General features: G+C 36.8%; 1 protein-coding gene and 1 long non-coding RNA gene across 10 annotated transcripts; one reads left to right on the top strand and one right to left on the bottom strand.

Annotated features, from left to right (window-relative positions):
* Positions 1-5203: 5203 nt before the first annotated feature.
* Positions 5204-9653, bottom strand: LOC135105611 (uncharacterized). Of its 2 annotated transcripts, none has more exons than XR_010270921.1 (3): positions 9590-9653; positions 9258-9374; positions 5204-8420 (listed from the first exon to the last, which is right to left on the bottom strand). It is a non-coding gene; the product is annotated as an uncharacterized LOC135105611 (long non-coding RNA). The 2 variants fall into 2 exon arrangements; XR_010270920.1 differs by lacking the exon at positions 9590-9653 and adding an exon at positions 9529-9585.
* LOC135105604 (DNA fragmentation factor subunit beta-like) lies at positions 9246-15887 on the top strand. 8 transcript variants are annotated; one of them, XM_064013858.1, is made up of 7 exons: positions 9767-10157; positions 10704-10873; positions 11745-11902; positions 11996-12311; positions 12520-12691; positions 13416-13598; positions 13995-15887. In XM_064013858.1, the coding sequence occupies exons 3-7, from the start codon at positions 11795-11797 to the stop codon at positions 14371-14373; spliced, it is 1158 nt and encodes a 385-aa protein (XP_063869928.1). In that variant the 5' UTR covers positions 9767-10157; positions 10704-10873; positions 11745-11794; the 3' UTR covers positions 14374-15887. The 8 variants fall into 8 exon arrangements, with proteins under 8 accessions (XP_063869934.1, XP_063869932.1, XP_063869928.1 ...); XM_064013862.1 differs by lacking the exons at positions 9767-10157; positions 10704-10873 and adding an exon at positions 9251-9383; XM_064013859.1 differs by lacking the exon at positions 10704-10873 and having other exon boundaries at positions 11759-11902.
* The last annotated feature ends 681 nt before the right edge of the window (positions 15888-16568 follow it).

Consider the following 16568-nt stretch of genomic DNA (forward strand, 5'->3'; position numbering starts at 1 on the left):
CTCTTTACTACAGGATGTTGAGAGGATGAAAGATGAAGAATGCCTGGAGGAAAGGTGTGAGGAACTGGAGGAAAGAAATCAAGAAGACAAGACAAGAACTGAAGAGGAACTGGAGGTACATTATTATTTAGGTGATAGTGTTATATGTATTCAGTATATTATTTAGGTGATAGTGTTGTATGTATTCAGTAGCTGCCAACAATTTTATGAGGTGTGCAGTAATTGCAGTTTTGTGATTAGAAACTTGGATATGTTAGCTCTGAAATTTAGATGAAAAGTAAAGATGTTAATAGGTAAAGATGTTGATAGAGATGAAGTGTATGAGTGTGGATCAGAGAGAGAGAGAGAGAGAGCATGGTCTCTTTACAAAGTATCTGAACTTGATTACCCTGGTTTTTTGATACTTGATAATATCTAATGAATTTTCTTCAGAGTAAGCTACATTTAGCTCATCACTCCTTTCTGTGCTTCAAACATTACTTTGAAGTCCTGTTCCAGAATGGCCTCCTGGCCTTTCTGTGCTTCAAACATTACTTTGAAGTCCTATTCCAGAATGGCCTCCTGGTGTAATGTGTTTTGTTTTATGTCTCCTCAGCTTTCAACTGAGGACCCTTTCAGTACCACCTTTAGCCTAGAGGACAATCAAAAATCACAAATAGTCATGTCTGGAAAGTAGGAGCCTGAGGAATTTACTGCTTGGCTAAGAAATCTTAGATCATGTGCAAAGAATGGGATGGAGAATTGTCTAGGGTGGGGATATGGCAGCTGCATCATTGACACCTGGTTCAAGACTTATTAGGTCTGCTAGACAGGGTCCCTACTCTATAGACATGATTTATTGTGATTTGTGGCTGTTCTGTAAGCTAAAGATGCTGCTGAGGGGATCCCAGTTTGGAAGCTGAAAAGGTGCAATTCAAAGTAATACAATGAGCCAGGTGGCCATTCCAGAATAGGACCTGAAGAAAGGCAAGAGAGGGTTTATCTTATAGAAGTTAAATGATGGCCTACAAAGTAAGCCAGACCTTATATATTAAATGTTGTAGTTGTGTAATCATAATGTATCTGTGAGCAAGACTGAGCACACTGTGGTGTATGCTAATTCACGCAATGAGAACAAGGTGTCTTAGTCTTTTGTTTCTGCTTAATATTCTTTCAAATAGGCCTCTTGTGACCACACATATAGCCCATTGGTCTTTCCTTTGGTTTCAACATTCCTGTTAGTCTTGTTCCAGAGTAGCTATTGCTGCACCACTGCATATCAGTCTTCTCAGCTCTCATATTGAGACCCTTTCAATGCCACCTTTAGCCTAAAGAACAGCCAGATATCACTGTCATCTCTGGAGAGTAGGAGCCTGGCAAACCCAAGGATTGGTGGTTACTTCTATGCAGAGACTTCCACCAAATACTTGTCTCCTGGGTCACTGGACCATTAGGCTGAAAAGAGCCCTTAATTATCTTTATTTTCTACTCATACACAAAGTTCTTCATCAAATTATCAGCGCACATAACTGATGTAGTCAATAAATTCAACAACAAAAATTATTATGGTTAAACCATAATAGTATTTTTCAGAAAACCAAGCCAGATTATTCAATATCTTGCAACAGTCCCCCAGAATTTTTAGTTACATTATAGTTTTCATTTTTAGCCTAAAACAAAATTGCAATAATTTCTGCCACAGGACATACTCACTTGCTAAAAATGAGTGTTTCTATGATGCATACAAATTCAACATTTTTGAAGACCAGGCATAACTTATTTTGTGGTATTTTTATCAAAATCAGATCAAAACATTTGTCCTGCAAGATCCCCCAAAAAATAGGGACTTGTATTCAAGGAGATACAATAGCTATGCCAAATATTTGCCAAACTTATTGACTACAACAAAGTATCAGCACATAGAACTGTTTAAGCTGTTTATGTGAAAGTAGGAAAAGCAAGAAAATCGGACTCTTTCCATTCCATGGAGCAGTTCAATGGCACCATATTGTGACACAGCTTTTTAAAGTTCTCCATCACTACTCAACAAAGAAATTCTAGCTCATGTACAAAGAATGGGATGGAACATTGCCTCAGGGTAAGGATAGTGGCAGCTGCAACATGACAACACCCCAACCATTCTTTGCACCAGATTTTCAAGATTATCATGGGCAATCACCTAATTCCTCAGCTCTGCTAGAGTCTACTCTTCGGACGTTATGTGGTGTGATTTTTAGGTATTCCTTAAACTGAAGGTTTTACTAAAAGGATCCTAAATTGAGAGCTGGAAGGACATGATTCAGAACACAGCAGTGAGCCACATGACCATCCCAGAAAGAATCTTCATGAAATGTACAGTCAGTGCCTAACGATTTTAGTGCTCTTGCTGACATAAGCATCACATTGTACAAACTGACAGCTCACTCCTTCTCAGTAAGAAAAAATCAGCTAGAAAATAATTATAATGCAACGTAGGTTAGCCCCTCATATTTTTCAAAGCATAGAATTATAAATTGTGTTTGATATATTGACATTAAGAAGAATGCTCATTATTTCTGCTTGCAAAACAGTTGTATTTGTATTTCTGCTTGCAAAACAGTTGCGTTTGTTTTAAACATAGTGTTCAGCTGAGTTTTCTGTGATGCCAGGAAAATATACACAAAATAGTGACGTATGAATGGAGATTTACAGAAGAATGGTGAAACAAATAGAAAAATAAGCCATATAACTGATGTCAATGAAAGGACTGGGTGTACTGGTCAAAAATGGCACAATGAAGGATACACTTCACAACAAAGGTGGTTGTGGATCACCCTTACATGTTGTCAAAAGACAGTTAATATAAATCTTCAGCTTACAGCAAAACAATTAAAAGAACAAACTTTTTTGGGATAGTCCACCATCACATGTGGTAAGGCACATCCTTCACTGTGTCATTTCTTGACCAATGCACTCAATCTTTTCAATGGCATCAGTTATATGGCTTATTTTTCTGTTTGTTTCATAATTCTTACCTAAATCTTCATAAATACTAAGTCACAATAGCTTGTACATTTTTTTAGGAATCACACTAACTCAGTAAAACATGGCATCAGTTATATGGCTTATTTTTCTGTTTGTTTCATAATTCTTACCTAAATCTTCATAAATACTAAGTCACAATAGCTTGTACATTTTTTAGGAATCACACTGTAACTCAGTAAAACACAATGTTTATAACAAACACAACCATTTTATAAGAAGAAACAAGGAGTGGTTACGAAAGATACTTCTTCCTTATGTCAGTATTTCAAACACAGAAAACATATGAGGGGTTAACTTACCATGTAGTCGTTTTCTCCCAAACAGTTTTTTCTCAGACTGAGGAGCAAGTTGCCAGTCTATGTAATGTGATGCTCACATTGGTGGGAGTTCTAGAGTTGTTTGACACCAATTGTACAGCAGTGTATGGAATGAGGGGTCCACATAACTGCTATGAGTCACAAAAGAGCTGACTTACTTTTAAAGATGTTAGATACCAGGGTTTGGACAAAGTACTTGGACTTAATACAGATTTTCATATACAGTGTGTTGTTAATTAAGTTTACAGAGTAGCTGGCAAACATTTTTTTTTCATTGTTTAGACACTTTAGTGCAAAATCTGTTTGCTGAGCTCTTTGCAATAATGCTGCTGCCTTGGGAATGCTGTGTGGCTGGATAGTTCCACTCAGCTGCTTTGTGAGACCCACAAGACATGATCTTGATCAGCATGTCTTGGGTTGTACCTTTAATTTTTATCATTTGTTGCATGACATTTGGTGTGTGTGTGTGTGTGTGTGTGTGTGTGTGTGTGTGTGTGTGTAGCCCATTGTGATGGCCAGAAGGATTACAGTTAGAATACAACACCTGTGGTTGCCTTGTAGTACTGTACAAGGCAGACATTCCAATCAAGGTATCAGTTCAGACAGGTTTGAGTGCACATATTTGTCAGATGAAGTGATTTGTTGAGGGATCACTGGACCTGCCTGCATTGTGTCCCCAGTCTGACAGGCCCAAATGAATTTCTGTAAGGACCCAGAGAGTGATTAACCTTCCTTACAACCACTTTTCGGGTCCTTTCTGATATTAATTTGGGCCTGCCAGACTGGGGATGGAGTGCAGGTAGATCCTGAGTTTTCTTCCACTAATCACTTTATTACATTCTGATAAACACACCTGTCTAAGCCGATATTTGCTCAACTGAAATGTCTGTCTCGTACAAGGCAACCACAGCAATTATGTTCTCTTTAGTAGTAATCCTTCTGGCTATCACACACACACACACAAAAAAAAAAAAAATAAGTGCAGTTGAGTGTGACTTGTTGTCAGCAGCTCATTAAACAGAATTGCAAGTTTTTGGCTTGTGATTAACAAGCCATTCTTGTCCAAAGGGAATACTTCCCAGATATCGAAGTTACTGATGTGCATTACTCTATATGAGGCGCGCGGTGCAACAACGACGTAACCGAGAAATGGAAGTTTCGAGAAAAACGCGCTCAAAGTTAAACACTGATTGCGCACAATAGGATACCCTTAAATAAGTAAGTATTATACATCATTTGAAAGGTCTTGGGTAGTTCTGTTTGGGGATGTAGGTTTCGAAGTGATAGGTGACGATTTTGGGTGGATGACTTACGCGTTAATTAACACGTATACCGTAGGTAATAATTTTTTTTCCCGATATTGTTTTCATTTGTTAATAATGTGTTAGAGCCTATTACACATAGTATTAGGTGAAAGTTTCATGAAGATTGGTACATAAATAAATTTTTTATGAATTTTTTTCCGAGCGTAAAAAATAAAACTTACTCATTACCGGCTCATTACCGCTCGACTTTGAGCCTTAGTACAGGTGCTTAGATGGTCGAATATGACTTGGCCGATATCACCACGAGACTTTTACACCCTTCTACCACACGGAGCAGGCAAAAACACGAAATCTCAAATTTCACGGTTACGTCGTTGTTGCACCGCGCGCCTCATATAATATAAAGAAATATGTGGGGATGTACATTAGCTGATCCCTTTGACTTAATTAAAGGCAAATTAGTTGCCTTGATGAGAAAACTTTCTTCATGAGTTGAAGTATGCAAAAGTGCATTAGCCCAATTAACATTTGAGATACAGTAATCCCTCGACTGTTGCAGGTGTTACGTTCAAAAATCCCTTGCAATGTGTGAAAATCTGCGAAGCAGAAACAGTACTATACTGTACATGTTTTTATTATTTGTATAATTTAATAATTTTTATACATTTAAGCTTTTATAAACTCTCCACACACATTTGGGCAACATCATAGGGCTTGAAATCAATTCACAATTTTACACACAAATCCAAAACAATGCCACACAACACAAATAAAGATGCAGAGGTGAAGTTTAGATCAATGAGCACCAGAACTGGGATGGTAATATACCAGTACAATGAATAAAATACATTAAGTATTATCAGTAACAAGGTACCATCATCTTCAATTGCAAAACTAAACCTAAAATAAAATTCTCATCAGGTGTTTTCATACATTTTCTTGAGAAAGGATAGATGGACAAAGATAGTATAAAATTGTGTGTGGTACGATCAGTTTTTCTAAACAAACAAACCCTTGCCTTGTGCCACCTGTATGTGTTGGGCTGTCAGGCGTAATCTTCTATGTATCATCTTTCTTTTGATTAGATACACCGGCATTCTTGAACATTTTTCTCAGTATATGAACTTCATCCTTATACAACTTTGCAAGCTGGAGAGATTCATCATCTCCCAAGTTTGTTTTCCTTTTGCAACTTAGCTTGGGGTTCCATGCCATGAAGACCTTTATATAGCTAATTCAGCTTCGGGAAAACTGGGGAATATTCACACAGGCTCCTGCTTTGTCTTCGTATACAATGCCAGCAGAGAGTTGTAGTTGTACTACGTCAAATTTTGTTTACACACTTTTCAATGAGAATATATTTCAGTGAATTTTCTCAAGGTGGATTCTTATTTTACTACATTCAACTTCAACAACCTTATATTACGACTTTTGGGGTTCATTTACAATGGTATTTTGCTTAAAATTTTAAGATTGTTGTTTTTGTATCTGGAGTATAGGGCAATCCACTTTTTTTTTTAGGATGATTCAAGTGTCGTCTTGTATGCCAAAATATTCAGTATTTATTATTAATGTTTAAGCTAGAAAATGCTTTTATTTTCCCACAAATAATTAAAATCTATAAAATATATAAATATATCTATCAGCCACAGAAACCCACGATATACGGAGGAATCCACAATATAAATTTATGCATATTAGCCAGACAAATCTGTGATGTACAGGGGCACAACAGGTGACCCGCAACAGTTGAGGGATTACTGTATTCAGAGAGTAAAGTTACAACATAACATGTCATCTCAAATTCATTATACATATGTAGGGGATTTACATGGGAGTCCAGCCTCTGACACTTGTTTGTTTAAGAAAGATGCAAAGTCAGTCCCATCTGCAACATAAGGAAAGGGATCTGCACACATTTATAGGTAGTCTCTCACATCCTACCCTAACTAGCAAACTTTCCTTCTGAATCTCTAAACTTTTACTGGACTAGTAAATGCTTTTGTACATTAATATTTGGAGAAAAATTACTTTCATATGGTACCTCAACTTAATATAAGAGTACAACTGGGATTAATTAAAGTCAAAAGGGTCAGTTCCAGTCAGTTATTTTATTTAGTATTTAGTATTTCTGGGGAATAATGTCAAGTGTATCTTTGACTTCAGATATGCCTACTTGGGACAAAAGTTGCTGAAATGAGCAAGCATTGCTTCTCTGACTTGAGCCTTTTAATGTAAAGAATTGAAGGCCTTGTTAATAAGGTAACCACTTCTCACTGGTGGGAGCAAAGGGCTACTTATGACAACAAAGTGCTAAAATCAGCTAATCCATTAGGGCTGTATGCTTCAGTGGGTAGAGAGATATCAGTAAGAGAAGAAAGATTGTTGATTACTATGAGAGAAAGGAAGTATGATTTAGGTTTGAGTGACTTCTTAATGATTTAAAAAGTAGCAATGTGGTGAAAGACAAAGGTAGTATACAATATATAGGAGACGGTTTGGTGGGCTTGTGTGGACTGAAGATATAATGAAAGCAGCAAGTAAAGTTGTGCAAGTCTGATGCTCGAGTGAAAATATGTGACTGCCAGGAACATTATTATGAAGATTGTAATGCTCAAGTATACCTGTTGTGTGTGTGTGTATTTACCTAGTTGTGTTTTACAGTAAAAGAGTTATGCTCGTGCTGTCCTGTCTCCATATCTATAAGCATCCAACTTAACTTTAAATTCATGAATATTTTTTGCTTGTACCACTGTTTCATCTAAGTTGTTCCATATTTCTATGCTTCTATTTGGAAAACCATATTTCTTGACACCTCTTCTACTTGCTGTTTTCTTCAATTTCACTCCATGTCCTCTTGTATCTCTTGAGTCCCACACAAATAAGTCTTCTTTGTCAACTTGATCCTTACCCTTTAAGGCTCTGTATATAGCAATCAGGTCTCCTCTTTCTCTTCTCTCTTGTAATGATGGAAGCTTCAGTCTCCTTAATCTTTCTTCATAGGTTAAATCTCTCAAACTTGGTACCAATTTGGTTGCAGCTCTTTGGATCCTTTCTGTTTTCCTTATTTCCGTTTTATTATGGGGTGACCAAACAATTGTGGTATATTCATGTGTGTGTGTGTGTGTGTGTGTGTGTGTGTGTGTGTGTGTGTGTGTGTGTGTGTGTGTGTGTGTGTGTGTGCACATCAGCAAACATGATAGTAGTGAAAGATGGTTTATTTAAATTGCCCTTAAAAAGTTGAATGGGCAATGGATATGATATTAGGTTTAATGAACAAAAATTAATGAGGTGCATGAATTAGCATTTGGTTCAATCATCTCCAAATATGGACAAGTGGTTAGATCTTTAGAATGTATACCGAAAGAGAATAGAGAGCATGAAGGTTAGAAGGTACTGTGTGACAGAATGATTGCACCAGTAATGATCATATATACATGAGAGACTAGGGTGTGGAATAACATATTTTATAATTGGATTTAGAATTAGATATGTAGTGGAAGGTCACCAAGGTGGTTTGGCTACAGACAGAATAACAATAACTGAGGTGAGTGCAAGATTCTATAGTGAGAATGATACATAATGTGGGAGTACGAAAAAACATGAAGTGAAATAGGAGGATAGAGTGTTAAAATACATAAAAAAAAAAAAGGGAAGATGTTTTTGTTTTTTTATGTCAGTAGGCTCTTCTGTTTTGTTTTGAAGGGTCTGAGAGTCAACCCTTCATATATGATGATGCAGCAAAAATTTTTGGTGTGACCTATGCGCAGAGGCTCATACCACTACTACAGCTTCCCAGTGCATATAGACAATCTTCAGCCACCAAGAAAATTATCTGAAAAATGAATGAAAGGATTAATGCATGCATTTTATTTTATTCATTTATCTATTTATTTTTATTTATTTTATTTATTTATTTATTTATTTTATCTATTTTTTATTTATTTTTATTTTTTTTATTTATTTATTTATTTTTTTTTTTTTTTTTTTTTTTTTTTTTTTTTGGGGGGGGGTGCAGGGGGGAACTGTTTTTGGAACCAACAGATGGGAGAGATACAGAGCTCCCCTACAGCCTTTATATTCCTAATTTTCTGAGCTGCTGGAAGGGCCTCACCATCTTACAGCAGAAATGTTCAGTGCATATTTGTATAAGTAAAAAAAAAAAAAAAAATGCATAATTACTTATGCAGTGTGTGCTTTATTAACCAAAAACTATTGATAAAATATCATCCCCACAGCAGATGTTTACACTAACCATAAATGTGATTGTCAACAATAATATACATTATTCCAAAACACATTACCATTCCTTTTTCCACTGATCATCCACATAAATAAATACCTTTCATCCATGAATCTTCATTATTTTCACACACCCTGGATGACAGACTGCACATCTCTCATGCATTCCATCATTTTACTATCTTGCAGATTTCCTGTATTTCCAAAATATCTAACTTTTCCACTCCAAAATTTAATATCACTTTTGTTCAATGCGCAACAATTGTCATTAAATTCAGAACAATTATCTTATTGATATCTAGAGATGCAACATTCATGCAATCTAAGCTGTTCTCCTCCAGTATGAGGAGTTTTATTTTACCACCTTATCAGTATTTATCTGATATTCATCAGTATTCAATCATTCATAACCTATCTGCTTATCTCTCACCTGCCATTTGTTCATGATACTTATACTGCACAGTGAGTGGAGGGTTTATGATGAACATTGTCACACTCTTGAAGTGGAGGAACAAAGGTGACAAATACACAAATGCCTGCAAACAATCTGAAAAAGGTAAGTTCACAATTTTTAACATGGACACCAGTGATGGAGATCTGATCTTAATCACTCAACTATATTCAACAAGCTTTATAAAACAGATAAATGTATGGCTAAGGATGGCATGAGCCAATATAATGTGTTATAATAAATAAGAGACCATATCCAGTAATTTGGTACAAGGTAGTTTGGTTTAGATTAGTTAGCTATACTCGCCGCACCGAATTTTTTGCCGGTGAGGCGGAGTTACTAAGGGAAATTCCCCAGTGTTGCCGCGTCTTCAAAAGATACCACGGAACGCCCACCAGCCTTCCGCTCTCTCTCTCTCTCTCTCTCTCTCTCTCTCTCTCTCTCTCTCTCTCTCATTACATAATATAATACATTTAATAAAACTGCACGTCTACTTTATTTATTTAGTTTGACTTTTTTTCCACACCACCATTGAGGTAAAAGTCTAGGCGGTGGGCGGAGTCAGAAGAGCGGCAATGTCGCTCACGTCCGCTGATATGCCAAGTTTACTATTTGAGGAAACGAGACCTTTGTATAGAAAACATTGTTTTGATATTTATCTCAGTGGTGGTGGGTGACAAAAAATCATAACAATGAGAGAGCCACAAGGGTTAAGGAGGTGAATCGGGGTTACAAGAAGGAGTAGACAGTGTTATAATCTATAACAAATTACTTGTAGCACCACTGGGGGAATCCCCGAGCTCCGCCTCACCGGCCAATATTCGGTGCGGCGAGTATAATAAGGTGGCGTCCAATCACTCACACCGCTCTTTTACACAGGTTGGAATCAAAAGCTTTTCGTCTCAACTGTAAATTATTGTCTTCAGCCTCTTTCTCATTGCCGCAATGTTGCATCTCTTGCTATCTTCTATTTTTTTTTTTTTTTTTTCTTCTTTTTAATGTTAACTGCTGATTTTGCTAATTGCGTGCCTTCCCTCCTCCAGCGGTCTCCCTGCACATGACTCCTCTTTCTCTCACCACTATTCTGTCCACCTCTCTAATGCAAGAGTTAACCTGCATTCTCAATCATTCATTCCTTTCTCTGTTAAACTCTGGAACTCCCTACATGCTGTATATCACCTTCCTATGACTTGAACTCATTCAAGAAGGAAGTTTCAAGGCAATTGTCCTTCAATTTCTGACCACCGCTTCGGACCCTATTCGAGGACCAGCCTTTTTTTTTTTTTTAAGATTTTTGTTGTATTTAGCAGCTGTCCCTCCTACATAAAAAATAAAAAATAAAAAAAGTGCGAGTACTTCCTGCGTGCAAGCCCTCTCGAAAAAAAAAAAATAATGTTGTACGCTTATACATGTTTTTTGGAACAGCCACGTAGTGTTATGAAGTCTTCTTACAACTTCCACATTCGCTCTACAAATTCAGCGAGTGAAAATAATGGTTGACCAACAAGCCTGCCTGACATCTCGGACTGCCGAGATAACATGAAAAACAGCGCGCAATTGGCAATCAGCTGATGCAATGTTACCAACTACAAACAGTAAGATCTCAAATTCCACTTGTCACTCATTATTCTTAATGTGCAGTTAACTGGAAAGTTAAATCATCAAAATACCTGGCAAGATTATTTCAATACATAACATACAGACTAAGTGACAAACAAACTGCGTAACAAAATATAAAGATCATGATGAGATGCACCTTATTTTCATGCTTCCGGATGTTGATAACAATGCATTTGTCTACTCACCAAAGTTTTCTTTGTTTTAAAGTTTTCAGCAGTGAAGGCAAACACAACGTAATTCCATTCAAAGTCAGTACGTATAAATAATAATAATGGTATAAACTAAGGTAAAGCAGACAACCAATAATAGCAAATTGTATATCCAGCCGAAGCATAATATTGAAAAGAGGTGGGTAGCCTGACTGAACTGTCAAAGCTCTACACAATTCAAAGTTAAGCCAAGATCGAAAAATAAAGTAATAATAATAACAGTAGTCGCATATTTCCGAGAGAGAGAGAGAGAGAGAGAGAGAGAGAGAGAGAATATGTGAAGACTACCGGATTATTGAAATGGTAATTAGTATATCTATATATTTTTTCTCTCTCTTTCTTCCTAAGACAAAGCTGGATCAATCATGTAAAAATTATACTAGTTTGGGTCCTGACTGGTAGATATTTCACTAACTCACAGACAAATAAAAATAATAAATAAATAAACTGAATCCAAAGTTGTGGTTTATATTCATCAGTAAAACAAAAGAATAAAAAAATGGTGCTCATCTGCCCAAAGCCAAGACAACAAGCCCTAGGTTCCCTCCCCACTCTGACCAAACAACTATACAGAGGACTGATTCACAAGGAAGGAGGAACACACTGGTACTGACATGTATTGTTGTGGCTTCCTCAGGTTGTCTCTTTCAGAAAACGCAATAACAGTTAACAGCAACAGGTGGAGTCATGACACGGCACTTTGTTGCTATCGGCCCAGCCCAGAGAAAATGTGGTGTTGTAGCAGCAAATTATAGAGAATTCTTAGAAAAATGCAGAAAAAAATTTAATTTAAAGGTAAGTAGTTTTTATGTAAAATACATTAACAATAAATTTCTTTCTATGCTTTAAATAGACCTCCATTGCAGTAAATTATCATTCTCTTTACAGAAACATGAAGCAATCATTGTCACACTTGACGACAGGACAGAAGTTGATAAAGAATACTTTAGAGTTCTTGTAAATGGCACAAAATTGTTTATTTCAAAAGCAAAAGACTTTGAAACTGTTGACTACATTCATCAGCTTGCATCCTTCCTCCATGCTTGCCTGGACCGCCAGCCACAGTTACACAACAAAGTTATGAGTTACTTGCAAGATCCAATAAGTTCTAAGCAAGCAGCAACACTTTTGGAGGTCATAGCCAAAAATACATACGATTCCATAGCGCAGACTTCAAAAGACGATGATCCTGAGTGGTTTAAAGGTAAGAATGGTAATGAACAAATCTCATAAATTCAATGGTTAATATCCTGATATACATTGATTCCACCACTCCTTCCTATGTCACTCAATCAAGAGCAATGATAGAAGGAATGATGTCAAAATGAAGAGCAACAGTGAGAAGCAACTTTATTAAAATGGCTTTCATTCTATCATATTGGGGACATTAAATGTTAATGTATATATTTCAGAGTTAGACACAAGGTTTAAGACTAAGGAAGCTGTCATGCGCAACAGTGCTGAGACAAGGATGCGAAGTTATCTACAACACACCGAGGGTGAACTGCTTGCCAAGAACCTCCCACCTGACTCCCCACAAAAAAATGCAATTCTCTTTTTTAAGGAAAAATTGCACAAATCTAAGTAAGAAATGCCAACACTTTCATGTGGTTTGTACTGATCCTAGGTGGCTATAGTTTTGACTATGTAATCCTAAGGAAAATTTCATAAGGGAAACTTTTCATCATCTAGGATACAAAATAATAATTTACAGTGAGGTATCCCACTTATAACGTAAGAACTAACACTGCTAGCTTTGGACATAAAACTCTTCCGATGGTGAATGAATTATTTCATCTCCTATTCCAGAAAGTCTGTTATTCTAGAAACAGGCTTGGATATAAAACTCTTCCCATAGTGAATAAGAGTTATTTCATCTGCTATTCCAGAAACGGGCTGCAATTCCAGAAATGGGTACATGCTTAAACACTCCTTGTCTTCACCTTTACCTTTCCTATATTTGACACAAAGAAATATCCAACTCTTATTTAGCTCAGTAACCTTTACTTTTTAAGCATCTTGCTATTACCACACCAGAATACCTACACTCTTGTTGAATCATATGTAGGCAGTAAATCTCAGGTCTCTGTTGCTTTATATTTGATAAAACAAAATCCCTGCACTATACCACCCTTTATGCTATTAGAGTACACAAGGATGGTGAAACCATACTGTTAATGGAGATCATGTTAATAATCCTGTTCCAAGGTTGATTTGTTACAAGAATAGAAATGGTCAAGATATTAACAAAAAATCATGCAAGAAAAAAGCATTTCAGAAAAATACCTACATGGGCTCCTCCTCACAGGTACAATGCCAGTTACTTTGACCGCTCAGCTGTGTTGGAAACAGAACGTCTGTGTGACTCCCATGGAACATTTGAGTGTGAGGGGCCCTACAACCAACCCAAATGTCCCGGCATTCATTACATCAACCCCTATGCCTCCAGGGAAACCAGGATTGTCTTCTCCACATGGAATTTTGATCATGTGTAAGATAGATTTCTTAAAATTCATCTTTTCCTTTTACATTTTCATGCTTAAACACATAAAAGGTTTTCTGTACTCTCCATGTCAAGGATGAACAAAAATATTACTGTGAACCTGAGTAAATATCTCAGACAAGGATGACATGATAATGATAATGGTTTAAGTCACACAAGTCATTCTCTATATACTTGTTGATATGCAAGAACCCCTTCAAGTTATCTCACTTTAAATGTACTTTGTCTCAAATGTGAATAAAGGGTTGATATCCAAGGTGAATCCCTTCAAGTCATCTCATTTTGAATGTGCTTCATTTCAAATGTGAATAAAGTGTTTCAAAGCAATTAAAGGTACAATCCTGTCACATTACATTATGTGATATAACTTTTTTCTTTTTCCAGAATTGAAAAATCCAGAAGCATCATACCAGAATTGAAAGCAGCTCTCTCAGGCCAAAGAGCATCATCTGTAAATCTCCCATATTTTTATGATCTCCTCTTCCTCCACAAGAATCCTTCTAGAGCTGCTCTGAAGACAAATGGTAACTTGAAGCTAGTACACATTGCTTGTCATGTTAAAAAACCACATGAATGTCAATGCAAGTCTGAGAAGATATTCTTAGACCAACATAATGACATAGATGGGCCGAGTCCACAACAGGATACCAAGCCTAAACAACAGAGGGTAAAGAGGCCACAACCAAACTCATGTACTTCACAAGAAGGAAGCAAGAAATTACACAGGTCTATAGACTGTTGGGTGCAGAATGATAACAGATAAAAAGACATGCAACTCCACTGACTTTTTTTTTTTTTTTATATATATAGGGACACTGGCCAAGGGCAACCAAAAATCCAATAAAAAAGAAAAAATGCCCACTGAGATGCCAGTCCCATAAAAGGATCCAAAGCAGTAGTCAAAAATTGAAGGATAAGTGTCTTGAAACTTCCCTCTTGAAGGAATTCAAGTCATAGGAAGGTGGAAATACAGAAGCAGACACAGAGTTCCAGAGTTTACCAGAGAAAGGGATGAATGATTGAGAATACTGGTTAACTCTTGCATTAGAGAGGTGGACAGAATAGGGGTGAGAGAATGAAGAAAGTCTTATGCAGCAAGGCCGCAGGAGGAGGGGAGGTATGCAGTTAATAAGATCAGAAGAGCAGTTAGCATGAAAATAGTGGTAGAAGACAGCTTGAGATGCAACATTGCAGCAATGAGAGAGAGGCTGAAGACAGTCAGTTAGAGGAGAAGAGTTGATGAGATGAAAAGCTTTTGATTCCACCCTGTCTACAAGAGCGGTATGAGTGGAACCCCCCAGACATGTGAAGCATAGTCCATACATGGACAGATAAGGCCTTTGTACAGAGTTAGCAGCTGGGGGAGTGACAAAAAAATGGCAGACATCTCAGAATGCCTAACTTCATAGAAGCTGTCTAAGCTAGAGATGAGATGTGAAGTTTCCAGTTCAGATTATAAGAAAAGGACAGACTGAGGATGTTCAGTGTAGAAGAGGGGGGACAGTTGTGTCATTGCTAGACCATGACACAGTAAGTTCTTAATTAGGTTAAGGCTGTACCCCCAAAAATATACCTGATAACCACATTTATCACCACACAAAAAATACAAGAATGCATTTCATATGTATGCTGAGAAAAAGATGTACAGAATTTTCATCTCATCCCCATGCTCTACATGATTGGTATGTAATTATCTATTCTATTTCTATCACTGTACTCTTATAAATTGCATTCATATAGTACATGCAACCTTAAAATTCCTACATAATCAGTTTCTACCAGCTACTCATCATTAATCCCTTCACGGGCAGGGCAGATGTATGTACGACCAAATAAAAAATCACCTATACTGTATATATCCTACTGATCTTCAGTTATATATCTGTATATAGTCCCCCACATATAAGCATTGTAAACTGATGTCTATAAATAGCCTCTGCTATGAAGAAACTTGATGTCTACACATGAAAAGACTTAGCAAAATCATGCACAGTTCCAGTGTGTCTGAATAAGCCTGAAATGTGATGACAAACAAGCTTACTTTCAAAACATCCATATAAAGATCCTATGCCAAGGTGGTTTAAAAATACATTCAAGTGGGTGTCAGAGTGGGTGACTTCTTAAAATTCTTGCAAGGCATATTCTTGAAAATTCAGTTCATGATCTTTGATTAGCATATCTTCCATATGACCATTAAGACCTGTTCACATGATAGGGAAGTGCCTAACAGGAAACAATGTTACCAAAACATATTCTAAAATATAGCAATTCCTCCTATATCTGTATGTTCAATAACCAAACTGGTCATTATCCAGACATACACACACTTGTGTGATGCAGCAGTGTAGTGGTGCAGAGCTGCCAAAGCAGACACCTCTTATTTCTTTGAGTGTTTTCACAAAGAGGCAGTGCCACTGCAGCCACACTACAATAGTGCTGTTGCAGTGTTACATCAGCTATAGTAAGACCCCTCCTTTGTCTGTGCTTTCACATTGTAGCAGCCTTTCTCTCTGGGCAATGCTCATCAGGCACTGATAATGTGGAGAGGCCTTCAGGTTCCTTCTACACCATCTATTTCTTACAAAGCAACAGTATACATACTGAAATAAATTGAGTTGCCTCACTGCAGTCCTTCATATTATATATATATATATATATATATATATATATATATATATATATATATATATATATATATATATATATATATATATATATATATATATATATATATATATATAGTCAAGGGAGTGTGTGATATGCCAAACGTGGACATGACAGATTGCCATTTAACAAAGATGTATACAGTTTGTTTAACTGACTAGGTCTGTCAGGAGTGCCATGATGGCCAGTTCAATATGACCATGCCATGTGAAGATTTACATAATCTTCTGTCAACTGTAGTTTATGGTACAATACCACAAAGCCAAGCTGATAATCCAAATAATGAAATGGTAG

This window comes from Scylla paramamosain, chromosome 12 (genome assembly GCF_035594125.1).
Source record: "Scylla paramamosain isolate STU-SP2022 chromosome 12, ASM3559412v1, whole genome shotgun sequence".
NCBI lineage: Eukaryota > Metazoa > Arthropoda > Malacostraca > Decapoda > Portunidae > Scylla > Scylla paramamosain.